The sequence below is a fragment of the Sinocyclocheilus rhinocerous genome, unplaced genomic scaffold, assembly GCF_001515625.1.
Source record: "Sinocyclocheilus rhinocerous isolate Xijiao unplaced genomic scaffold, SAMN03320098_v1.1 scaffold55, whole genome shotgun sequence".
Taxonomy (NCBI): domain Eukaryota; kingdom Metazoa; phylum Chordata; class Actinopteri; order Cypriniformes; family Cyprinidae; genus Sinocyclocheilus; species Sinocyclocheilus rhinocerous.
In genome coordinates, this window is record NW_015647461.1 from 1,311,621 (window position 1) to 1,338,943 (window position 27,323).

A 27,323-nucleotide genomic window follows, 5' to 3' on the forward strand; every position below is an offset into this window, starting at 1 on the left:
CCCCCGGAGCCGTGTGAGGCACTTTTTTTTAATGGATGGATGCGCTTTATTTCACTTCTTTTGGACTGATGAACTGCAATTAAACAGCTTGGAAGATCAAAGTCAATTTTTAATATAACTCTGATTGGATTCATCTGAAAGAAGGAAGTCATATATGCCTAGGATGGCTTGAGGGTGAGTAAATAATGGGCTAATTTACATTTTTGGGTGAACTATCCCTTTAAGGCTAGAAGGGATACATCTGCGGCTACTGAGCATGCGCATTTACATATTTTCCAAGCCAACAATATAGCGTGAAACCTATGAAAATGGTTTAAAAAAGCACATGGCACCATAGTTTCATCACTTTAGAGTGTCACAGTGACGGTATTTTTGCAGTTAAGGACCTGTCATAGTTTGATGAGTGGGAAGATGACATGAGTTTAGCTGCATTGAAAACAGATGAGTGCACATGTGAATATACAGCTCCCGATCTGTGCAAAGCTCATGAGATTTTGTCCACAGAATGATAAGAGCACACGTTTTAACATATTATTTTATTATTTCACACTCAGTATTTTAACTTAAGCGCTGCAAGCCATGCATATAGCGTCAGACATGACAGATTTTCTGGTACGCAAAACAAGTACTTTAAAGGAATTCCTTAGCTTATTACCGTTACTGTGGCAGCCAACAACAGCATAGCTTAACCCTCTGCACATTTTTATATTTAGTTATATTGAAAATGTTTCAATCCAGTCGATCTTTTTTACACCGTTTTAACATGGATTTCTATGGAGACAGGCCGTAGCTGTCAGGCAAGATGGTGGATAGCAACAGCAGCAGATAACATTCGCATTCTGATTGGTCAGATCGCCTGTCAATCAAGCTCTTTGCGAACGGTCAGTTCGGCAAATTTACCTGCACCTATGTTTACATGCAACCTATTATAATAATTCAGAAAAAAAGTAAAAGAAACAACAACACATTTTTAGATATTTCAACAAGGTAAATTGCAAATTACTGCCTTCAGTGGCTTTCTCTGCTTTATTCTGAATGCAATGACCAGGGCCGCTGTAAGGGGGCAGGGGGAGTTTAGGACGATTCCAACGTTAGAGGGGGCCCCCCGAGGGGGGAACGTGATTTCAAATGAGGGGGACAATCCCCCACCCCCGGACCGCGGGGTTTTTTGTAAACGATTTCTACCAAGGGAGACCCCCACCCACCGGAACACGATTTCTACCGAGGGGACCCCAACCACCCCCCACCCGATTTTTACCGAGGTGGGGCCCGAGTAAATATGTTGTTCAGGGGGCCCACAAACCATCACAGCGCCCCTGGCAATGACCGATGCTGTGCGCATGTGCAGAAATTAGTTTGAAATTTATACAGGTGTGAATGATTATTTATTAACAGATTGCAAAGTTTAGGATACCTATAAAGAGTATTTTCAAATATCTGTAATAAGAATCTGTAATAAGATTAAATAAAATAAGTGTGTGAAAACATACTTAAAATGTGCAATTAGTTCTTTAGCTAGCGTTAGCTTCTGCTCAGCCATCTATTGTAAGTTTTACATTAAATTACACGGATAGTAGTAAGTTTTAGAGGGCAGTTTAAACAATAATTAATTTCCAACAAAAATAAGCAACTTGGGCATCACTATTTAGGATTTTCTTCAGCATCAAATCTTTCCATCTTGTTTCTGCTGTAGCGATGTTTGCTCTCATTTTTGTTTTTGTTGGTCTTTCTGTCTTCTGGCTTTATACTTTTGCTGCATCTACAGGTCGTACAATCAGTACAGTTAAACTTGTTATGCACAACAATATGAAACGATAACTGTCTAATTTTCGCTTTTCGAATGAACAAACTACACTATGTTACTAGTGTATCTTCAGAGGCGGCAGCCAATGAGCGCATGGATTCTATCCGACGCTTAGTTGTCACGTCATGGCAAGCAATTATGTTCATACATAATTAAAACTATTTTTATATAAAACTTTAATGAGTACAGTCTTCATCTCATGTGAGTGTATGCTATTCAGATAACTTTGCACAGAAACAATTTATTTCCTAATGTATAAAACTTTTTTCAATTAGCACCAAACTACTAAATGCACCATTAACTGAAAACAAACCAAATTTTCCCTCAGACAGAACAGCCAGGTAAATGCTTTGTCAACCTGTCTTCCATTGAAATAATCAGAGTTAATAAAAAGTCTAACTGTTCTGCAACATGACTGCAGTTATCTGCTCTAATTACAAGAATGAGTTTTGTCCCCTTAATAATTCCTATTAATGTCAGCCATTTGTGCCTAAAGTGGAAAACAGTTTTTAACTGAATACAGGGGAATCTAATTAAACCGTAGAGCCCAAAATATTTCCAAAATAAGTCTCCTCCTCTCATTATGGCCCTTGTTCTGCTGGCATTTACAAGGGAGGAAGTTATGCTTTTATAACAAGACTTAGAGGGGCAAATTAAAAGTGAGCACCAAATCCAGCTCACCCATATTATAAAACATCCGGACGGAAGATGCTGTTACATCATCCAGCCTGACACTTCAAATGATTGCTGATCAGCAAATCTGCTGTTAAATAAGACTATATTTCTGCATATTCTATCAAATGCAAAAGAAAGATGCTAGGCAAAGACAACAGTTTGAAGACAGAGTACCATCATTTCTTGACTTCCATCAAAAATGTACAAGGTGTTGTAACAGCAGGAGTTCCACTTGGGTAAGATCAGACATTCCAGCCAGCAAAGGAATAAATCTCCTCCCTGACACCAGCAGAGCCAGAGATGTCTGTGCAACCCAATTAAGACTGCTGGGTCAGCGTTCTGGCACAGACTCTCACAACAGGAATGTTCTCCCAAGTGCTCTGGCCAACATACACTGCTCGTGTTATTCATGAATATTCAATATTTATTTCAAAGCTTCTGTCAAGCTACTGTACGAGTAGATCACAAACCTTCGTACAGTTTGAAGGTAGAATATAGACACCAGAAAATAGTCAAGCACAGCTAGTTTTTGCTTAAAGAAGTATAATCCAATTTTTCATTATCATTAATACATTTTTTTTCTATGTCCATCTCTAAATTAATTCCTGCTGGACGTTTGTCTCTGTGGTCTTATTTAAGCCCCGGACAAATTAAAAAGAGAGGAAATGCAGCAGCCCTCAATTAAGCTAGTCTTGATAAGGTCAGAGTTTTTTAATCAATTTGCTTTGAATGATAAACATGCAAGAGTCCATTAATTTAAGCAGCGTTGCTTGAAGTGTCTGTTGTTGTTAAGCCCGTATAGAGGATATGTGAATGTGACATTAAATTACATGTGTGCTGTTTTACAACCAGAGGCGTTCTGATGACACAGCCCTTTGTACTATTTGGAGGAAACAAATGTCAGCAACATGCAAACCAGGGGTGTTCTAGCCTTTCATCCTTACTGGGTCACAGAGGGGATTCTCACCCAGGGGAATTTGTTTGCAAAAACGGCTTCAAAGTATTAAATTCAGGTGACTTTCAGAGCAGTATATTTATATTTTCTTGAGTACATTTGTGTTACAGACACTTTCATCAGTTCAATTTCATATCTACAACCTAATTCTTAACTGCAAGCTACATATACAATACTGTTCAAAAGTTTGGGTCAGTAAAATTAATTATTTTATTCAGCAAGAATGCATTTAAAGAACAGTGATGTCATAAACATTTATAATGTTAAAATGAATGCTGTTATTTTGACATTTCTATTCATCGAAAAATCCTGAAAAAATGCATCACTGTTTCCACAAAAATTATAAGCAGAAAAACCGTTTTCAACAATAATTAAGTAATTAAAAAATAGCTAAAATGCTATTCCAAATTAGCATTTCTGATTTCTGAAGGATAATGTAATACTGACAACTAGTGTAATAACTGAAAATTCTGCTTTGACATCAAAGAAATAAATGACATTTTAAAATATATTAAAATAAAAAACAGTTATTTAAAAATCTAATAATACTTCACAGTAATACTGTTTTTACTGTATTTTTGACAATTTTACTGGCCCCAAACTTTCGAATGGTAGTGTACCTTTGCAAGCTTATTAGCAAACGTCAAATAGTGTCTACTCATTAACTCTGTATCTATCCCGCTACATTCGTTCACAGCATGTTTAGTGACTTTTGACCTTCAAAGCACTCAATACAAACATCACATTTACCCCCAGCGTGTTGTTACTGGTGGATATGACCATAACCATACGACTTTTAGAATCAACCTTACAGACAGAAACCCAAGTATCAAATTAGTATTGAGCAAAATAATATATTCACATATATTCTCATACATCAATACTAAGTATCTACTTATTCACACATTAGCAAGCGTTAGCTTGGTAGCTAGCTGCTTCCAGTCGCATAAGCAAATCTGAAAAAAGAGAGAGAAGGGAGAAGGAGTTCAAGGGGTTGAAGATATATACAATTAAAAATGTTTGCCTCAGCTGGTGTGATCAGTTTCCATGTCTTAAATGATGTAAACAATGGAGATTATCAAATCCAGTTAATTGATTAGCCTGTTTCTCAGGTCACTACATGGTCCCTCTTTAGACAATAAAATTTTACAACAGCAGAGGAAAATTTGACTAGAACTCAATCCAAAAGATTCTAATGCCACTCTTGTATGGACTAGCCTTTATTTTAGTATGTGTGATATGTAGTAAGAAATTAATGAATTTATCCACATTGAGAAGACAGATTAAGCATCCCTTTAATTTTTTCAGTGAAGGATTACATTTTCAAGAGACGTATTTCGCTGGAAATGCAGATTTGCTGTAGCCATGCACTGCCCACAAAAGTGCTCTCCTCCGATGAGACTGTGGCATGGCTGAACGAACACTATGAGAACAACCAGATGATGATTGATGTGTTTTTTTCCATTCTGTTAGACACAGGGCCACCTCTAAGCCAGTCTCTCAAGAGCACATATACACACATTCTGTCACATAGTACACATAGTATGAGGGGCTTTATAAAGACAGCCTCACACCTTGTCATAATTACTTTCAGACATAATTATGTTCTCTGAAATGGAAAAACAAGCACGACACATAGTATTTGTGATTTTACTGGGCTGCTTTACCTCTGTTTAAGTGAGAAAGGGAGGGAGAAACATCCTCAGGCTAGGGACGTTTGCAAGATGGGGGCAAGGTGAGAATTGTCGTCTCAGTCCTGTAAATAGGCAGCAGCTGAAAGGGTGGTGACTACCATGTTACCAGTCACATGCAGAGATGTCATGGTGCAATGGAGGCTGGCTGCAACTAAAACAATAGGAGAACAGGAGGCCAAGTGTATTAATGTAGATCTCATCACACTCTTCCGATTTTTTTTTTCAGCTGGCGAGTGAGCAACAAGAGAGCCGTCCCTTGCTGAGCCCTTCCATCGATGATTTCCTCTGCGAGACCAAGTGTGATGGAGCTGCCCGCCCAGTAACCTCCAACACAGCAGGTACCGCAGATACGGACCTTCCGATACTTCCTCAACAATTCTGCTTCTGCACTGTACTATGCTCCACTACACTATACTTATTACGGAGCCGACGAGACGAGAGGCATGCGGATCCATTTGCAAAGCTTTATTCTTAAACATGGTCAAAACAGGCAAGGGTCAGACAATGGCACACAGGTGTATCGAGGGCAAGACAAGAGTAATCCAAAGCGGGCGTGGTCGATCGGCGGCTAACAGTATCCAGAGGGCTTGACAAGAGGGGTAATCCGATAACATGAGCAATAGTCCAGGCAAGGTGCAAACACAGTCCGAACGGCAAGACGAAAGGGATAATCCAAGACAGGCTAATAATTCCAGGGCAGGCAGCTGACAGACAGGATGAGAAAAACAGACTGGAATCAAGACACCGGTATAACAAGACTAAACTAGGAGAGGAAACTGGCTCCGTAAAGTGCTACCACTTAGAGAGCGATAAACGCAAACAATACTCGGCCTTGAATGGTGGTGTGAGACTGATTTATATAGTGTGTGTTATTGGTAGCAGCTGTGTGTGATTGGTTTCAGGTGAGCTTGTGATTAGTGCAATGGAGCATGGGAAATGTAGTCCAGGGTGATGTGTAACAGTCTGTGTGGTGTGAGAGTCAATATCATGGGAGGGCGACCTCTGGTGGCAAGTGGATGGATGTTCATGGACAGGATTCGTGACAGTACTATTATACTATAATTCTGATGTTTCATCATCTTTTCATTTACAATATAATTTGATTTTAAGAACCAAAAACAAGTATAGTAGATTAATTGAATTTGTGCTTTTATACTACCATTCAAAAGTTTGGGGTCAGTAAGATTTTGTTTATTTAAATAAGTGCTTTTATTCAGCAAGTATTAATTGAATTTATCAAAAGTTATAGTAAAGACTTTTACATGGCAAAAAAAAAAAACACTCAATAAATGCTCTATCTTTTGAATAAGTGCTTTTCCGTTCTTTCTGTTCATTAAAGAATGCTGAAATAAATGTGCCATGGTTTCCACAGAAAAATATTAAACTACACCACCATTTTTAACTGTGTTAGTAATAATATATTTTTCTTGAGCACTGAACTACAATTTTACAATGATTTGTGAAGGAATGTGTGACACTGAAGACTGGAGTAACAGCTGCTCAAATTCAGCTTTGACATCACACAAATAATATACATTTTTAAATATCTTATAATAAAAACAGTTGTTTTCATTTGTAATAATATTTTACAATATTACATTTACTGTATTTTTGATCAAATAAATGTTTGGGTTAGCATTAGAGACTTTCAAAAACATTTTAGAAATCTTACCAACCCAAACCTTTCAATGATAGTGTAGGCCTACAATGAAAAAAATAGATTTTGTTGTCCAGTCATTTCTCAACATGCATGCTTGTTCAAACGCGAATAGGAGAAACTGTAACACTTAATGAAAACTAGAAATGGCCCAGTCTAAAAATACTGTTTTTGTGCATGATTTGAACTAAAATAGCACAATTTATGATACCAGTGTTGTTGGATTTTTATTCCTGATTGAAATTCAAATAGATGTACTTGCATGACTGGAAATAACTGCCTGATGGCATTACCAAGATGGCTGCTGAGTTGAATGACTTTACAAAGGACTGTTAATTAATCTAAATAGATAATTTTCAATTCAGTCAAGACATTTACTTAACATAATTAAGTAAATTAATGAAACAAAAGGTATGCAAACTGTTGTCTTAACAAGCCAATCAAAATTCAACAGCAAAGAGAAATCTGTAACATTTTAGAGTCAATATTACAGTAATATGGCAAATATCACTGTTGGCTGCTAACACCAAATATTGCTCATTCTTAAGTTTCTACCTATTTAAAGGTGGGGTAAGTGATTTCTGGTAGCCAATGTTGATATTTTAAATCACTAAAACAAAAACGCCCCTACTCCAAAAGGGTCTCGCCCCACACATAGCCTACGTACGCAACCCAGGCAACGATTAGTTCTGTGAGACAAAGCAAAACCAATGTTACACCATGTCTACACCGGATGCGAGCGGCATGACAAAATACTATAGAACTCATTATAATCAGTGATGCTGTCTACACTGGATGCGGCGCAGCTCGGCGCAACACGACAAATCCCGACAGAAAACTGCTGCTGCGTTCTATTTATGACGTATTGACACAAATTTCAAATGATTTTCAACAGTCGCTTTGTCGCATCCAGTGTAGACAGACTTTAGCTGTTGCGGCGCGGCGCGTCCGGTGTAGACACGGTGTTTTACTCACCTATCGAGAAGAAACAAAGCAACCTCGCATCCGATCGCAAGCCTTCCGCTCCTTGATTTCTCTCCAGCGCTGGAAAGCTGATCCGATATTTACATGGGTCCTACGTCTTGCCTTATCGTAAGCCTTCTTTTGTTACGCAGACGTTTTCCTCTTTTGTTTTTTATCCGCCATCTCTATCTTTCTGTTGCCGCTCGGCTCGGCTAATGTCCGTCCTGTGCACTGAGCGCTCTCTCCTCTGCATCATGAGTAGACACGACCCTTACTGCTGATTGACTACAAGTTTGTTTTGGTACTTGGCCCGACTCGTTTTTGAAAAAATACATACCCCACCTTTAACTAAAATCCGTCCTGTGCACTGAGCGCTCTCTCCTCTGCATCATGAGTAGACACGACCCTTACTGCTGATTGGCTACAAGTTTGTTTTGGTACTCGGCCCGACTAAGTTTTCTAAAGCGTTTTTGAAAAAATACATACCCCAACTTTAATTCCTCACAAATGTCATCTGCATTATATACGTCTTCAACACTGATTAGCAGAGCAGACAGACACATTACTAAATGAGGAAGTAAGTGGCCTCTTACTGCATGACAGCTGTGTTACGTGAAATTCATACTGAGAGGCTGAGCAACTAAATCTGTATTTATTTCATTCACACCCTCACTTGCCTATACCAGAAAGCAATTAAGACAACCATTCCTACTCCCTATAGAGTTTCTTGTTTACTTTCTGATTGTGGAAAACAGCATATTCTATTTACCAACAGATTATATTTGGAGGATCTTTCGACTGCTTGTAATAAAGCAGCAGTCTGTTAATTACTGTGCCTTTGAACGTAATGTGAATTGAGTTTCAGAATCCCAGGCAGAACTTTCTGCAATCAAAATGTCACAAAATACTTACTTCACAGTATGAAAGATTTTCAGTCTGTCAAACAAATAGTTAAAGTGTCAGTTATTGATCTATGTGTAGTGGAGTATGCCTGACATGAAATGTGAAGCCAGAGTCAACTGCCAAGTAAACACTGCATTGAAATCATAGTTTCTTGTTGGTATCACTAAATATTTTTTGCATAATGTTTATTAATATGATTGTATACTTTTTATGCTTAATTAAACTAAATTCTTAAACTAAAAATGTAAGAAGAATTTGAATGATTAGAGCAGGGGTGTCCAAACTTTTCCTAAAGAGGGCCGGATTCGACGATGTGGAAACACTGGGGGGCCGGATGCTTCTACCTATAGAGGAACAGTGTCTGTCTGTAAAAGGAATGGAGCTGATTATAGAAATTTATATTCAGGTCTTTAATGGGAACTGCTGTAATCTTTAGAAGGAACGCCTCAGAATTCAATTATTATTCTCTGGCAGATTCTCCCGAGTGAGTTTTTGATCATTTTTCATTTTAGTAATAAAAAAATCACGACTTGCTTTGGTTTCAGAATCTTCAGACTATCATATTATCAAGGCGTCAGGACTCCTATACTTCTTTCTTTAAGACAGCTTATGAGATTCCAAGCAAAACGTATGTTAAACCACACAACTTTAATTTCTATGGTACATCTACAAAGTACAAACTGTGAAGTCATTTAATTAAATAATAATAATAATAATAATAAGCCAACAATGTGTAAGATTGACACCTAAACACCTAAATCTAGATATATTTTTACTCATTATAACAATTTCTATATCACATTTACCAGTGGTTTGACAGCTTATTCTATGCACAAATGATTATCTGCTGTATCATTTTGACATCAATACCAGAGAAAAAGTGGATGATTTCAAAATGTCATGTTAACATAGCTTTTGTCTGTTTGTCAGGTTTTTTATAATGAGCTTTTGATTTTTTAAATATTTTTTTTATATTTTTATAATGAGATTTTTGATAGTTGAGTCAACAACATTACATTCAATTTTATTAAAAAAATAAACACATCTTCAAGGTTAAAGAAAAAATATTTTATTATTTATTATTAAATATATAAACGTTTTTCAAAACCAACATGAATGCAAAGAGTGCATTTCTGAGAACTTCCTAGAACATTTTTCAACCATCTAAAAGTTTTATGCTTTAATCTCACCTAATCAGAAAGCTGACTACATTCCCTCTGAATATTGAATGAACACATTCTTCTCAAACCTTCATCCTCTGCAGCAGAACACAGTGTTCTGTAGAGAGTGTTCTTGATTAAGTGTGTGTGTATATATATATATATATATATATATAAATATACACACACTATACCAAACGCTCTTTGTTCTCTTGGAGAGGAACATGCAACATCAAAGATTATTTGACACCTGCCCCTCAGCTGTCGGAACTGCCTCCTGTCTTTTATTGCTGTGACCATGCAGGTAGATAAGTGCCTATAGCAATAACTAAGCTAGGATGTGTTATTCTGTGTTTTTTCTTTCCTTTAAACTCTGGTCTTTTGGCTGATGTGCTAATTCGAAACTGAGCAAAAACTTGCTAGCTCACATCAGTTCATGACAGTAGCTCCCAAATGTTAATGTTTTTTAATCCGTTGGAGACACAAGAGATGGATAAGGGATGAGAGGATGTTGATGCTTTCACACTAGCACTGTTGGTGCACACCCGGGTTTGTTTGATGTGAGAGTTCAGTTCGTTTGGATAATGTGAACATTGTTTTCTGAACTCGGGTGCACACCTGTGAACCGTACACAAGTCTAAAAAGAGTGGTCTGGGGTATGATTCATGCAAACTCTGGTACATTTTCTGGTGTAAATGCAGTATTACTAAATCACGAACGTGAACAGCTATTGATGACGTACTGTATGAATTGGTCAAACTGTGTATTTGTTTTTTCACTTTCCTGACAACCATGACTGATGCGCTGAAAGCATAGACAGCAACACAACTACAACGTTCAAGGCCCAGAAAGGTAGTAAGGACTTCGTTAAAATAGTCCATGTGACATCAGTGGTTCAAACTTCATGTTATGAAGCTATAATAATACTTTTTGTGCACATAGAAAACAAAAATAATGACTTTATGCAATAATTTCTTCTCTTCCGTGTCAGTCTTCAACGTGCATTCACGAGAGTACCACAATGCATGTGTGTGCATTCCTCTGTAGTTCACCCAAAAATGAAAATTAGCTCGTCATTTACTCACCCTCAAGACATCCTAGGTGTATATGACTTTCTTCTTTCAGATGAATCCAATCGAAGTTATATTAAAAAATGTCCTTGCTATTCCAAGATTTATAATGGCAGTGGGTTGGAGTTTTCGTTCAACAGTCCAAAAGAAGTCCAATAAAGAGCTTCCATCCATAATACAAAAGTGCCTCACATGGCTCTGGGAGGTGAATAAAGGCCTCCTGTAGCGAATTGATGTGTTTTTGTAAGAAAAATATCCATATTTAAAACGTTATAAACAATAATCTGTAACTTCTGCTAACTGTCGTACACACGTTCACGAGAGAGTGCCTTTCTGACGGATGACGTAGGACGTATGCGGAAGCACAGAGGAGAGAGCAAAACAAAACATCGGTCTCGAATTAGAAGTACAAAATGAGGATTTGTAAAGAAAAATGTTGGACAATTTCGATATAAGCCAAGAGGGGACTGGTTTTCCTTTGCAAAATAAGGAAAATGTGCTTCCTTTGCTCCTGTAAACAAACGTTGGTTCTTGCGAGATTAGCATATTCTCACCGGTGCATGCGCTACGCATACGTCCTACGTCATATGCCCAGAACGGCTTCTGCGTACGACAGTTAGCGCAAGTTCAGATGAATCCAATCGAAGTTATATTAAAAAATGTCCTTGCTATTCCAAGATTTATAATGGCAGTGGGTTGGAGTTTTCGTTCAACAGTCCAAAAGAAGTCCAATAAAGAGCTTCCATCCATAATACAAAAGTGCCTCACATGGCTCTGGGAGGTGAATAAAGGCCTCCTGTAGCGAATTGATGTGTTTTTGTAAGAAAAATATCCATATTTAAAACGTTATAAACAATAATCTGTAACTTCTGCTAACTGTCGTACACACGTTCACGAGAGAGTGCCTTTCTGACGGATGACGTAGGACGTATGCGGAAGCACAGAGGAGAGAGCAAAACAAAACATCGGTCTCGAATTAGAAGTACAAAATGAGGATTTGTAAAGAAAAATGTTGGACAATTTCGATATAAGCCAAGAGGGGACTGGTTTTCCTTTGCAAAATAAGGAAAATGTGCTTCCTTTGCTCCTGTAAACAAACGTTGGTTCTTGCGAGATTAGCATATTCTCACCGGTGCATGCGCTACGCATACGTCCTACGTCATATGCCCAGAACGGCTTCTGCGTACGACAGTTAGCGCAAGATAGTGAAAATGGTTTATAACGTTTTAAATATGCATATTTTTCTTACAAAAAAACGCATCGATTCGCTACAGGAGACCTTTATTCACCCCCAGGAGCGATGTGAGGCATGTTTTATTATGGATGGATGCGCTTTATTGGACTTCTTTTGGACTGCTGAACGAAAACACCCACCCACTGCCATTATAAAGCTTGGAAGAGCCAGGACATTTTTAAATATTACTCTGATTGGATTCGTCTGAAAGAAGAAAGTCATATACACTTAGGATGCCTTGAGGGTGAGTAAATCATGGGCTAATTTTCATTTTTGGGTGAACTAACCCTGAAGGTTGAACCACTGATGTCACATGGACTATTTGAACGATGTCCTTACTACCTTTCTGGGCCTTGAACGTTGTAGTTGTGTTGTTGTCTATGCAGGGCCAGAGAGCTCTCGGATTTCATCAAAAATATCTTAATTTGTGTTCCAAAGTTGAACGAAGGTCTTACGGGTTAGGATTTGGAACGACACGAGGGTGAGTAATTAATGACAGAATTTTCATTTCTGGGTGAATTATCCCTTTAAGCGTTTATTCTATCCCGCCAGTGAGCAAATGGCACATGAAAGTTCCTTGACAATGAGGCATAATGTTGATTTCCAGAACCTTAACCCTCTCAGTTCCTCTGTGGTGAAATAAGCTGCCAACCTTCACTCAATTTGAGACCATCATAACTTATTTTTTATTTGTTTATTTTACTTTTGGTCTTGTAGTTTACTAAGGTAACTTATACTCAAAACTTGGCATTGGCCAGGGGATGCACGCCACACTTTTGGAGAATAAAGTCAAATAAAAGTAGATTATATATTTTTTTTTTTGCTTCCTATGTTCAGTACTCTCCTCCTCTCTGGACCTGCTGGATCTGAGTGAGCCTGGTGAGAGAAGACACAGCAAAGATAGGAAGAGCCCTCTTTCTACTAAGGGCACACCATACAGGAAGAAGCCCGATGAAACAGAGCTGATCCAAGTGGATGTTGAACAGAGTATACCCTGTTCCCGCACACCTGAAAAGATTTCATTGGACTCAGGTATTAAGTGTCAGACAGCTAAAGTGAAAGGCTGTTATGCTGAGAAGCACTCTTGCAAATCAGCCAAGGGAAATCGGATGGTTACACAAATGAAACTGTGTTTTTCATTACATGAACTGAACAAGTTCTGTAACGGAAAGTACTTTTTCAGTAAAAAGAACATTACAGGTTTGCATATCGTTATATAGTTGCCCTCTTCAATATGTGCATACTGCAAATTCTTCAAACTGTGGTGTTGCTTGTGTTTTACTTGGGTTGCAGTATGATAATATATCTCTGTCAAACAGCATGGCCTTATTTTGTTTACAGTAGCAATTCCATCTTCTTTGGACAAATGGGAAGAACTCAACCCACACCGGGAGCGAAATGGGAGCAGAAAGTGGAAGCTTGAGAGAAGACGTTCATCAAAAAATTCTGGTGAATTTGTGTGGTAAGTTGCTGCTCTAAAAATTAATATGAAAACACACACTTTCTGGATATCTAAAAGATATTAATACCTTTTTTTACATCAATTTCTTATGATATAACCCCAGGTCTATGGACTGCAAGACTCAGCTAGACACTGCCCCCAGGAACTCCCTGGAGGTCAATAATAAAGTAGAGGCGGAAGCCGTGCCAGTAACTCAAGTAAGTGCAACACCGAGCAACACTTATCACTCTGTTTATGAGTCATGATCATCTGTGCACATGTGTCAGTGACTTTCACATGTTATTTCCCACGTGTCCCACTCGTTGTAGTTTTATCATATTATTGTAAGTCCATACACTTGAGCCTGTGATTGGTTTGTTTGTTTTTTAGCCACTCATTGTGGAACATTCTGTGCTAACATCTAGAATTCTTTATTTCCAGCTCAACAGGCAATATGTTAGTGGAAGACATGTAAGCCTCTCTGTGCACTCTTTGTATGAATCGCTGAACGGTCTATGCATTTGCACCATGGCAACAGCATCACAACCAAATTCAATACAAAAAAGACCAAACCATTTTGGCAATACTTCATGGCAAGTAATGAACGGAAGTGACGTCCTCACGGCAGGTCACAGTTTGCAAGGAATTTCAAGTTTCTTGTGGTGCTACAGGGTACAAATGTTACACGCTTCTCCCCTCAGTGAAGCATGCAGGTCTGTTGTATTGCTATCTATCATGATTAGATAATTATCAAATTAATTATTGACCAGCCACTGGTCAATATGAACACCGGAGGTTGTATAATATTGCTCAAGTTTGCTATTGGAAAAGCATAAATGAAATTACACCAGATATATGGTGTCCAGCAGTCGGTGCCTCCGATTTGCTCATCACGTTTATAGTCAGGTTGTAAAATGTCATGTGGTGTGACTCCCCAAAAATGTATCAATACACTACTGTTCAAACGTTTGGTGTCTGTAAGATTTTTTAAAATGTTTTGTCTCATATGCTCACCTAGGCTACTTGATCAAAGGCAACTTGATTTATTTGATCAAAAATACAGTAAAACAGTAATATTGTTAAATATTATTACAATTTAAAATAACTGCTTTCTATTTTAATATATTTAAAAATGGAAAGTATTACTGTGATGGCACAGCAGCCATTACTTCAGTCTCCATCCATGCTGAATTAAAGTATTAATCTTCAAAAAAAAAAAAAAAATCTTACTGACCCCAAACTTTTGAATGGTAGAGTTATTAATTAATAATTCATAATATTTGTTAAAAAATACTTTTCACATTGAAATTTTATTTTAAAACTTCAAAACTTTTATTTTAGAAAGAATTATGATTAATGTTTCTTTACACTCTTATATGTCATTGACCCTTATATACCTAAAACTTACATATGGAGTACAGATTCATTTGTCTTACATTTGTTAAGACTAGTCATGATGGAGCAATCAGTATATGTGAACTGCATGGTTCTATAAACATCGAGCTCAAATTGTCTTCCAGCCATGAGTGGCAGTGGAAATGGAATGTGTAATGTTAAAGGTAATTGTTGCACTGACACGAGGTCTGACAGGGCACATTAAATGTAATTATACAGAGCTGCACCAGCAGAATGAAGCAAGACCAATTGTCCTTTTTGAGGCCTCCATTATAGCCTCCTGTATGAAATCCGTTTAACTTGGTAACCTTGGTAATTGATTAATATCCAATGAGGTAGGTAGCAAATACTTCATCCTATTCCTTTGATTCAGTCTGCCTGGAAGGCTTTGTTATGCTGAGAATTGAATTGGGGAAATGGAAGTTTTCCATTGATATCGCAGCACTTGACATTTAGAATGACCTAAGAAAAAGACACAAAGCTACATACAGAGGGTGAATTTTAAAGGGTAACTATTATTAATTAAAATGAAAAGCAACTTTAAAGTTTAAGGAGAACCAAAAACATAACATTATTATCACTGAAAATGCAACAACTAGGGCTGTCAATTTTATATGTGCATTTAGTGTGATTTTTTTTTAATGCAATTAAAAAGTAGCACAATTAATCATGCCCCCTGGCCAGTACATTAATTTTGTAATAAGGAATTTTTCTACCATTGAACCACTTTAAAGACAGCTAGATGGAAGATATACTGAAACGTTAAATGCAATGAATTAATTGGCATATCATTTCATTAGTTTGATTAACCATTTTAATCGATTGACAGCCCTAGCAATAACCTAGTTGAAGGAGTAGTTCATCCAAAAATGAAAACTTGCTCAGAATTTACTCACCCTTAGGCCATCCAGGATATAGACTTTTGTTTCTTCACCAAAACAGATTTGGAGAAATTTAGCATTACATCACTTGCTCACCAATGGATCTTCTGCAGCAAATGGGTGCTGTCAGAATGAGAGTTCAAAACATCACAGCAATCCACAAGTAATCCACATGACCAACCTATTTGTTTACTGTTTTGGACTGCTTTTCGTCTGTGTGCATATTTCTCTCCTAATTCAGACAAGACAACTTTTTTACTGAATAAAGCAAGAACGTGGATAGAGGTATTTTAGCTGGACTCAACGGTTTGAAGCTAAAAACGTCCTAATGATAAATGATTTCACTTTAAAATACGTTAATTGATTAACTTGAGTCGTGTGGATTACTTGTGGATTATAGTGATGCTTTGATTAGCAGTTTGAACTCTCATTCTGACGGCACCCATTCACTGTAGAGGATCCATTGGCGAGCAAGAGAGTAATGCTAACTTTCTCCAAATCTGTTTAGACCAGGAAACAAACTCATCTACATCTTGGATGGCTGGAGGGTGAGTACATTTTCAGCAAATTTTCATTTTTGGAAGATCTATTCCTTTAACAAAAATAGTGTGGTAGTTTATAGTGTCTTAAGCCATCAGCAAATGTAAACAAAAGGCTCCTATTGTTTGTTATGCCCATATGTCTCCCTCTAAATTTGAAACCCATCCAGATGACGCCTTTATGACTCTGAGAAAATAAAACCCTTGAGATCTTACTGTTGTGTTTTATTTTGCAGTAAGCTTGTTTTCTGTTGCTGTGGGGTTTAAACACACAGCAGTGTAGTCAAAATGAATGGCTTTGCCGCATGTGAAGCATGTCTTCAGGTGTACAGTGTTGAAACGGGTGCATATTTGACGATTCATGCTGAGCAAAGGTCTCCTGCCATGCTATTTTCAGATTTGCATACTGAGAAAAAATGTGTGAGGGCAGCGCGCTGTGCATGACAAGCCAGTCCTGAGCCATTTTGAGTGTGAGAACATTAGGTGTGGACAGCAGGACCTCAAAAGGGAGTGAAAGTGAGAAAGAAAGAGAGGGAAGGAAAGAAAACAAGAAGACCCTGTGCTGCTAATGCTGGCATTTCTCCTTGCCTCTGGCATCAGGGCCTTTTCTCCTGTCAGAGTGACTGAGAGATGGCTGAGCACGTTCTCTCTGACTCCTGCTCTGTGTGCGTGTGTCTGACAGGGCCGTTTGAGCAAAGACCAAAGGTGGGGTAGCACACTCCTGTCCAGAAACCAGTCTCTGGAGGAAGAGTTTGAGAGAGCTAAGGCAGCAGTGGAGGTAAGCCAAAAGTCTCCTTTAAAAATATCTTTAAGCATCAAAAACTTAATGGCCGTAGTTAATGGGCATTAATAGGCAGTGTGTTTACACAGAGTACAAAAAGCCAACTTTGTTGACAGGCTTTTTCTTCTGACTAACTCCACCCATCATTACTCAGACATTTTTACTTTAGAATAAATAGCATATTAGTTTAATTTACACTTAAATAGCAGCTGCCACTATTTGTTGATATTTATACTTGATTCAAACAGTATCTACCACTATTTTCATTTGATGCAAATAGCATTTGCTTTTTCTTATCAACTTATTGACAGACCCAAATGGAATCTACAGATATTTTACACTTTTTCTGCTTCAGTTTGGGAAAAATCTGTGGAATTCTGAGAAATGTATTTAAATATATATATATATACATTTTGTGTATATATATTACAAATATACATTTTGTAATCATTTACTCACCTTCACTTGTATTACTTTCTTTCTTCTGTGCATCATAAATCCGTACAATGAAAGTCAATGGTTACCAAAACGGTTTGGTTACCAACATTACTCAAAATATCTTCTTTTATGTTCCACAGAAGAAAGAATCTCATATAGTTTTTTGGAGGGTGAGTAAATGATGACAGAATTTTCATTTTGGATGAACTAGCCCCATAAACTGAGATGGAAAAAATATTTTATCGTTTTGCTTTTACTTGAAGAAACGTATTTAGGTGCGCCCTTTGTTAAAGTTCATATTTTAATAAGGCCTCACTTTTGTGGCGTTGGACAAGTTGGAAACCGCTTGCTGTCACGAGTACAATGTGATGCTAATTAGCCTCCCTCAATAATTGATTGATTATAATGTCATCACCGTTGCTCATGGAATAAGTTGAACCATATAATAACTTTCCATTGCTTAATGAGAGAAGAAAATAGGCCAGTCGTGCAGCATCAGGTGGCAGAGGAGAAGGTATTGTACTTACAGAAACTAGATATGGGCTAATTCCGCTGGAGACCCTGCTATCTAACATCAGTTGCTGTGCTTCAGTGATCACAACCGCTGATGCATTGGAAGAAATTACTCTAAGGCCTGTCACTCAGGGGGGAAAAAACATCTAGACACAATATCTCTCATTCAACCAAAAACCAATTTTTTGATATAACACCTAAATTTATATAATATTTTTTTAGCATTTTGCTTGGATAAGAGTCTCTGAAAATGCATTTATTTTTTTATTATTATTATTAATTTTCAGTCTTAAATGCACAACATAGTAACCAAAACCTACAAATAAAAATGTCATGTTTCATTACAATGTACTTTCATTACTTAGTACTGTTTTAAGAGTTCTCACTGCTTAATAGTTTATGTTGTTCTAATGAGTGTCTGCTGTTGCACTTGTAAGAAGCTAGCTATTGTATTACATGTGTTACAGAGGTAGAGTGCTAAGGGCAAAAACATGGGGGATCTGTAAGAACAGATGAATAATGGAGGAGAAAGAGGAAGGGCACATCTAAAAGTGAGAGCAGTACTTACAGTACGAAGAACCACTCAATGCAGAATTTGTACTGTGCACAGAATCACTGGTTATACTGCCTATTTGTAGCTCGCAAAACAGCGCCCATTACAACTATAAGACTGAGCCAGTATTCGATTTGAAAGAGGGTTGAGAGGGGCGGGACTTTGTGTACAGTAAGTAGTGATTCTTAAGGCTGCAATGGGAACAAATGGAGGGTTGATCGATTGCACCATCCTTGAGTTTCAATCATTACGGGAACATTGGCCTGCACGCTGAGAGCTGCCCTTCTGTCTCCAGCCCCCCTATAAGTAACTGCATATATTTAATATGATTATAAGCTACACAGAGTCTTGAATTATCCAGAAAGCTACTTTCTGGGACAGTGAGGCCAGTTTCCAATCATTTTCATTTGTTGATGTCCTGAATGAAGAAATACCTTGGAGCCTAAAATGAATTGAAATGGAGAATCGTCGGGCTGGGCTGCTTACCGAGCAGTGAATAAAGATGCAAGATAGATGGAAAATACATTTTACGCCCCTCAGTCTTAGGGGAGGATGTTGGGATGCAGGAAACAGAATACATCTGAAATTATGCTGCTCTATTTAGAAATAGGCAGACAGCGAGAGGTGAACGCAGGCTTTCAGCTGACTCTGTGCTGGTCAGGGCCAAATATAACACAAAGGTGTGTTAAATGTAGGGATTTATGCTGTAAATAACAGCATCTTTCATGATGAGACGATGTATAATACCAGGAACCTTTTGGGCATTTAAGACTTCTCACTTCAAACCAATAATAGCATTTGTTTTACAATATAAGAACAGTATGATTAACCATAGGCTTTAGATTTACAGGAGCACATGTATGGTTATTCAAAATCCATCTTCGGTTCCTTTCCATCTCCTAACATGTAGGAGATGTTTCAGATGATGCAAAATGACAGGGATCGGTTTTAACAGCAGGACTTGACAGCTTGTCAATTCTTTTTTATATATGCTCAACAAACCAAACTCCCGGACAGAAAGTTCATGCTTTTGGGAAAAAAAATGTTACAGTTACTGAAGGAGCAGTACAGTAATGCAGTTACTTGATAATTTCTGTCTTTAAGCATTATTTAGTTAAGTAAATATGATGCATATTAATTCGTAAATATGAATTGCATTGATTTACATGTGATTTATTGACTCATATATTCTAAACTGTGAGAAGTTTTTGTTCAAAAGTTTAATAGAAGCCTCACTGGAATTTGTAGACTGTCATGCTCAAGCTTATTAATTGTTTGTCACGTATGTCTTAGGGGTTTTTATTATTCTAATTATGAGCTGACCCTTGGTCTCTTTTAGTTAGTAATTATGAGATGAATATATTCACTTGCTCCTCTATTAAAGAGTTAGTCTTTGAGAGAGTTCAAATAATTATTTGCAACCCAACTTTCTTCTTTTTTCCAACAGTGGTCCATATCTCGTATATACTGTTCTGTATGAATGTGTAAAGTTATTATTTTCCAATCTAACAAATGTATTTGATAAGCATTCACTCTTTACCTGTTAGATGTATGCCTAAAATGAGAAAAAGGAATCTGTGCCAATGTTTTTAAAAGAATAAACTTAATTCAAAATATATTATGTTCCAACAAAAAATTTATATCTTATGCAGTTTTGCTTCTAAATGTAAATGCTTATTTTTATAAATATTTTTCCCGGATAAAGCATTTCCCAATAGAGTTTAGCTAGTAGGCTTTTGTGTACCATCCAAATAGAAATAAAGGTCTCAGACTTGTGAACCAAAGGGCATTCTATTTCAGAAACAAAGACCAATTAGAAAAGACTTTCTCACCCCAGTGGAACAGCATGGCCTTGATCATGTGTGTCTTTTTGAAAATGAGGAAGACCGAGCACTGACCCCCTTTGGAGCCCTCAGTGTACCCTCTGACATGGCCTACTGAGCTCCTGACAACATTCATCCTTTATTACGCTTATAAAGCTGTATCTCACAATCTCTCAAGGGACGAACAATGCAGTTGAGGTAAAAGGAAACGCTAAAGGAAAGATGCCAGTCTTGAATGACACATAATGTCAGGGGTGTTCAGGAATGCTTTTTCTGAGCCCCTTAGACAGTAACAGCTTCAGGGGTTGTCATAACACGACACTTGTTATTTTTCATGGATCTTTTTCAGTGTTTGTGACATATATTTCAACAAAGCAGGTATTTTTAGAAAAAGTCCAGGTGCTTTGCACAAAATAGGTGACCAAAGTTGCTAAAGGAATCGTTCACTCCAAAACTCCTTTTTTTTCTCTGTGGAACGCAAAAAGAGAATTCACTCTTTTCCATGCAGTTACATTGAATTGTGACTGGAGCTTTCAAAATGCTTTCAAGATTGGTGAAGAACTGGGACCAGTTGCATAAACACAGCTACTATTTTAAAGGGGTCATGAACTGCCTTTTTTGTTATATTGTACTGTTCTCTGAGGTCCATTTATAATGTTATCAAGATTTTTACATCAAAAAACATCATAATTTAGAAGTAAAAGGCTATTTTCATTACTGTTTTGACTCTCCTCATCATAACGTTCTGTTTGAATAGCCGTCGCGGATTGTAGACTTGGAAGTAAATACCCACTGCTATGATTGGCTAACAGTTGTGTATGTTTGACAGCCTGCATCCTTCATAGATGGACTCTGCTGTGATTTGGGTTAAAAACGCATAAATACTCAGTACATATCAAACGATCACTAACAGACAAATCACATAATGAAAACAGTTACTCACACTTGTGTGGTGCAACATCGGATCCAGTAATCCTGAATTGAATTGTGCCTAAATTGAAGTGGACAAAGGACCAAGTTCTTACTTATGCGGTCTAGCACTTCATTAAAAATAAAGTTAATCAAATAAAGTTTATTGTTTGGTTTCTGCGTAGACCTGCATTTGCTGCTCTTGTTATTTACCTACTTGCGTGAATCGGTGGGTAGGGCTAAATAGGCAGTGATGTAGAATCGGTGGGCGGGGCTAAACAGGCAGTGATGGATGATCGGTGGGCGGGGCTAAACAGGCAGTGATGTAGAATCGGTGGGCGGGGCTAAACAGGCAGTGATGTAGAATCGGTGGGCGGGGCTAAACAGGCAGTGATGTAGAATCGGTGGGCGGGGCTAAACAGGCAGTGATGTAGAATCAGTGGGCAGGGCTAAACAGGCAGTGATGTAGAATCAGTGGGCAGGGCTAAACAGGCAGTGATGTAGAAGCAGGCACTGATCTTCTTCTGCTGAGGCGGTGTTTAACCACACTATTACGTCATAAAATGGCACATTCCACAACCTGTCATTTTGGCAGATTGGCTTCAATATAAGCTGTTTTTAGACTAATCAGAAAGTTTTGAGTTCTGAAACTTACAGAATGTTTTTATAGCACATTGACCTCTTATATGTCAAAAGATCAAGGGAATTTTGATTTCTCAGTTCATCACCCCTTTAAGATTGTGTCTTAAGAACCAGTTTGACTTTAAAGAGCAGTTAGCCAAGAGTTAATCAGTCTTACTTTTTCTTGACCATGAAGAAAAAAAATTTGATTACTAACTTTTTAAGACAAGTCTGATTAGTTTATGCAACTGGCCCCTGGTCTTCTGAACCAGATAAGAACCATTTAATTGAAAAAATCTGATTCAAAAGAACAGTTAATGAATCAGACCTCACTATTACTTATATGAATAACTATTAATGATTTTCGATGAAAAACAACTTACATTTTGAGAATGTTCCTTAGAGAAAGTTATCAAGCTCATAGACTTGGAAAATATTGTGCTCAATATAGTATTTCTTAATATTTTAAATAAGCTTTTATTTACTCGCTGTAGTATTGTTGCCATGTCGTGGAGACGCTGTGTGTTTCCAAATATGTTAAGGGGCGTAACATTTCCGTCACACGCTTGAGGTATTCAACCAATCACAACGCACTGGATAGCTGGCCAATCAGCGCACTCCTTGCTTTTCAGAACGAAGAGCTTTGTAAAAATCAACACGTTTCTGAGTCTTGTGTGTTTTTTGAACCTTAAACCGCATAAACACATTGCATTACACCAAATACACAAAATAATGTTTTTTAGCATCGTCATATGACCCCTTTAAATGTATTTATTTTAGTTTCAGTTTTCTAAGTTCTTCATGTAATATTTACAATTTATTTCAGCTTTATTTCAATAACAAAAAAAAAAGATTTTTAATAGTAATAACTTTTTGTTTTTATGGTGCTTTGTTGTCATTTTGGAGTTTGACAGCCCCAGTCCTCATTTATTTTCAATATATTGAAAAAAAAAATGGCCTGGATATTCTTCAAAAATTTTACTTTTGTGCTCAGAGTAAGTTGAAATTACTTGAGGGTGAGCGAATATCTTTTTTTAACAAATGTTATACTGCTAAAGTTAACGAAAAGAGGGATCTGTAATTTAGAAACACAGAACAACTGCAAAAAAACAATCTGGATTCAAGAAAATATCTTTGATGTGTTCAGTGAAGATGTGTGCTGTGAAGTATGTCCTTAACGCAAATGTTCTGGCTATTAAAAAGTTCAGTCAAGCAGTCTTTCTCTGGATGAGAGATAATGAGTCTTCAACTTTGACCTTTGACTAGTTGGACTCTCTCTGTGCTGAGCTGTTGGGGGAAAAGAGGGGGTGGGTCATCCAATTACCGTAATTGGCCACTTAGTGAAGCTGTTGCCCATCATAAAACACGGAGGGCCATTTATCTCCTCAACAAAAGATGTGTCATTGAACAAAATAACATCTCATCATCTTTCAGTCGCACAACATTCTTTGAAAACCCTCATCATAAATATAATCTTTGAGGGAATCGTGCCACAAAGGCTTTTGAAAAGCAGATAGCTCTCTTACAGCAGTGCTTTTCAAGTGAATATGAGTGGTAATGAAGGGATACTGGGACTCGTGACCTGTATCGATTGGTAGGTGACTTCAACAAATGCTCCTGCCATTTCTGATTTCATAACACATGACAGTGATGTGTGAGGTTTTGAGTAACAGGCTTTCAAGTAAAGACAAATTAGTGTTTTTTAACATTTCAAAATAATTTTCAAGCATTTTGTCCTTCTGCATCAAATCAAAGTGTTTCGGTGCACTCAGTTCGCTTACTAATGCTATGAGCAAGTAATTTTTTTTGATTAATCAAACCCTTAAATGAGATTTCCAAATGTCCTAGATGGCTGAGAGCTGAATGATTGCTTGCGTGGCTGTGTAAGTCTCCTCTTGCCATCAATATTCATGCACAGTGATTCATTATTCAGATTGCAGAGCACAGAGAGTTCAGAGGCATGTTGATACAGATTTGAGGCATTCATAAGAGTGGCACACCTGCAGAGACTCGACTAAAGACTAAGATTTAACCAGAGCTTGATGTTGCGGTGGCAGAAAACACATTTTCGCCATGAAGTGCTCTTCTGGACACTGTGAAAAAAAGGAACAAAAACAACAAAACTGAAACTATAGCAAACTAAAACTGTAACAGTTTTGGTGGCTGGTTGCATATAAGCTTTCTAGTTGACTAAATAAAAGTTCTGTAAATTAATTAATTTGGAGTACAAATGGGTATTTTAGTATCTTTAAAGTGTTTGGAGTTGGAACACCAGTATAATTGTTTACATCTGTTCATTTAACAGACATTTTTATCTATATCTATACAATTAGCCATAGTTTTGTGTTGTTCCTGCTCATTAGATTGATTATATCCACTGTTACTCAGCTAATATTGATTTTTGTAATAAATGTAAAAGGTTTACTCAGTTATGTAAGAGGTCAACTCTACTGAGATGAATATTATACGATTAGTTAAATAAAAAAAACAACACAATTATTTATAAAACCTTATGTATAAAAAACATGTAAAACATTTTTATATTTTAGAACTGTTTTCATACATAACATAGTGCCAACATTTATTTCTTATTTTTATAAGCTATTTTTTTACAGCATAGCTATTTTTTCTGTCTCATTTATCAAATCCCTTTCAGTCAGACACAGAGTTTTGGGATAAGATGCAGGCAGAGTGGGAAGAGCTCGCTCGCAGGAACTGGCTAACAGAGAATGATCAACCACAGATTCCCTCTAATGTGTCTCCTTATGAAAAGGTAAAGGAGAAACAACTCAAGCAAATAATTTAAACAAATATTAATTTAGAATTGTGATAATAATGATAACAACAACAATATTAATAATAATAAATTATTATTATTAGTAGTAGTAGTAGTAGTATTAATTATTTTCATAATTACTATTTTTTTATTATCATTATTATTATTCAATATGTAACACCTTCACAATTAATTAATTCGTTTATTTATTTATTTTATTTTATTAATTTTTTTAATGTTTTTATTTAACTAGTGAGCAAAATCTTCATAAATTTTGCACTACTTAATTATGTCCATTATTTGTTCCTCAGGGGTACTACTTCCACACAGATAACCCTTTCAAAGACTGGCCAAATGCATTTGAGGAGGGATTACGCAAGTCCAGAGAGGGAGACCTGCCTAACGCTGTACTTCTTCTGGAAGCAGCTGTGCTGCACGACCCTCAGGATTCGGAGGTGAGCGAGTGGGCTTATAAAACAACAACAGTCAGCCAGGTACTTTCATCAAATCAACGTCTGCACAGCTTGAAAACATGCTCTACCAATCAGACTACCGTCATACCTTTCCTACGTACAGTGATAAGCAGTGGGTACATTCTTGCCCACAATGAACATTTTACAGATCATGGCATGATTAGCCAAGGCAGGGGGTTCCATGTTCTCACTAATTTTCAGTGAGAGCTCTGTATTAGACATTGTACTTGACAGTGACTGATGGCAAACCATTAACACTCCTGTAACCGAGTAGGGTTCCCTTTTTTTTTCAGACGATTTAATGAAGTAATAGTTCAGTTACATCCCAGAGAGGATTATCCCTCTTCTCCTGGAATTACCCCACCTCTAAATGATTGTGTCTCCAAAAAAAGCTGAATGTTAACAGATAATATTACAAAGCAAGTGGCATTTCGGGGAGATTTTGCTTCTATCATAAGTACGCTATATTCACTGTACATAAGTTAAGAGCGCAAACTCAGCCAGCCATGTTAAAATATTCTATTAATAAGGCTCATTAATACACTTTCCGTTGTATTCACAAACTGTGGCCTTGTCACGAGGGTTTTGAAATGCAGTTTCCTCCTACACAAAGTTAACAAGCTTATCTTCTAATAATTAGTCTTACTCGGTGTTCATAACCCCACAAATGATTCATTGTGGAATCGTAGCATAAATATTCAGTCACATAATTAATGATACTTAAATCAACATCCTAAACTTTAAATAGTTATCTAGCTATATAGTACATCCAATGATTCATCATCTTCAAGAAATGGCAACACAAATCCATTCAGTTCCTCTCTAACATTGTGTTCTATGTCTGAGCCACAGGCCTTTGAAAATGAATCATTTCCCCCAGGTTAACACTGTAGCTCGCGCACAATAGAAGCTCCTTGCCAGAGTCAAGGTGATAACCCCAATGCTCATTGTTCAATACCTATTTTCTTTTCAGGCTTGGCTGGTGATGGGAACCACGCAAGCAGAGAATGAGAATGAGCAGGCAGCAATTGTCTCCCTCCAGAGGTAAGGAAGTATCCCTGCATGAATCATATGTAAATGATGGTTTACACAGAACCGATTGGCTCATGAAGTTTGAGCCATCACACTTAAGATGTGACTGAGTGTTTATGGCAAAAATAAAGCCAAAGCAGAGTTAGACAGGATAGCTTTGTACTAGTACTGGATGTATCGTTGATGATTGTACCATAAATGTCAAGTCAAGATTAAGGTTAAAGGAATAGTTCACCCAAAAATTTAAATTTGATGAAAATGTACTCACCCTCAGGCCATCCAAGATGTAGATGAGTTTGTTTCTTGATCAGAACTGATTTGGAGAAATTTAACATTACATCACTTGCTCACCAATGGATTCTCTGCAGTGAATGGGTGCCGTCAGAATCAGAGTCCAAACATCTGATTAAACCATCACAATAATCCACACAACTCTATCAATTAATGTCTTGTGAAGTGAAATTTGTAATAAACTACACATTAAGGTGTATTGACTTTAAATTGTCACTTCTAATTGTAACATAATAGACCAATTATAGGTTTGTAAACATTCAAGGATGCGCGCGCATCATGGTTGCAGAAAACCCGGGAGAGATAGCCTTTACGGCTAGAGAATTTCACGGATACGGTACAAAATAGTTAGGTTTAAAAAGATTATAAATTATATTGATTAGATGTCATTTTCAAAATGTTCTCCGCCTATTATAAGAGCTTGTCACCCAAAAAATTATTTGCATTCCGATCTTGACATCAAAAGGCACAAAAATATTTTTTTCTTTTATTCCATGGATTTTACCCATTTACCTCCACTTGTTCCAAGTGTTTTTCTGCAACCACTATGCGCGCGCAGCTGCAAGTGACGTAACTGTGACATCTACTCTGAATTGGTCTATAGTGCTTCCTCCAGTGAAAAAGTCCATGGCCTGTTGTCCTCTCACATCAAAACCCACTAACATATTTGTTTAGAACTCTTTTGGACTGTTTTTGCTTATAAACAATGCTTTATCTGTGCATATTTCTCTCCTGATTCAGG

At 37.2% G+C, this 27,323-nt stretch overlaps 1 protein-coding gene across 3 annotated transcripts in view; it reads left to right on the top strand.

The window, feature by feature from the left end:
* Window positions 1-27,323, top strand: part of LOC107709207 (PEX5-related protein-like) — a 95,249-nt gene that overhangs the window by 52,030 nt on the left and 15,896 nt on the right. For 2 of the 3 annotated variants that reach the window (XM_016513643.1, XM_016513645.1), the window contains 9 exons: window positions 5,355-5,466; window positions 12,953-13,147; window positions 13,457-13,577; window positions 13,681-13,774; window positions 13,998-14,027; window positions 17,054-17,149; window positions 24,666-24,782; window positions 25,097-25,240; window positions 26,232-26,302. In XM_016513643.1, coding sequence (XP_016369129.1) covers window positions 5,355-5,466; window positions 12,953-13,147; window positions 13,457-13,577; window positions 13,681-13,774; window positions 13,998-14,027; window positions 17,054-17,149; window positions 24,666-24,782; window positions 25,097-25,240; window positions 26,232-26,302 — 980 coding nt within the window. The remainder of the gene's footprint in view (window positions 1-5,354; window positions 5,467-12,952; window positions 13,148-13,456; window positions 13,578-13,680; window positions 13,775-13,997; window positions 14,028-17,053; window positions 17,150-24,665; window positions 24,783-25,096; window positions 25,241-26,231; window positions 26,303-27,323) is intronic. The other variant, XM_016513644.1, reaches the window with a different exon arrangement.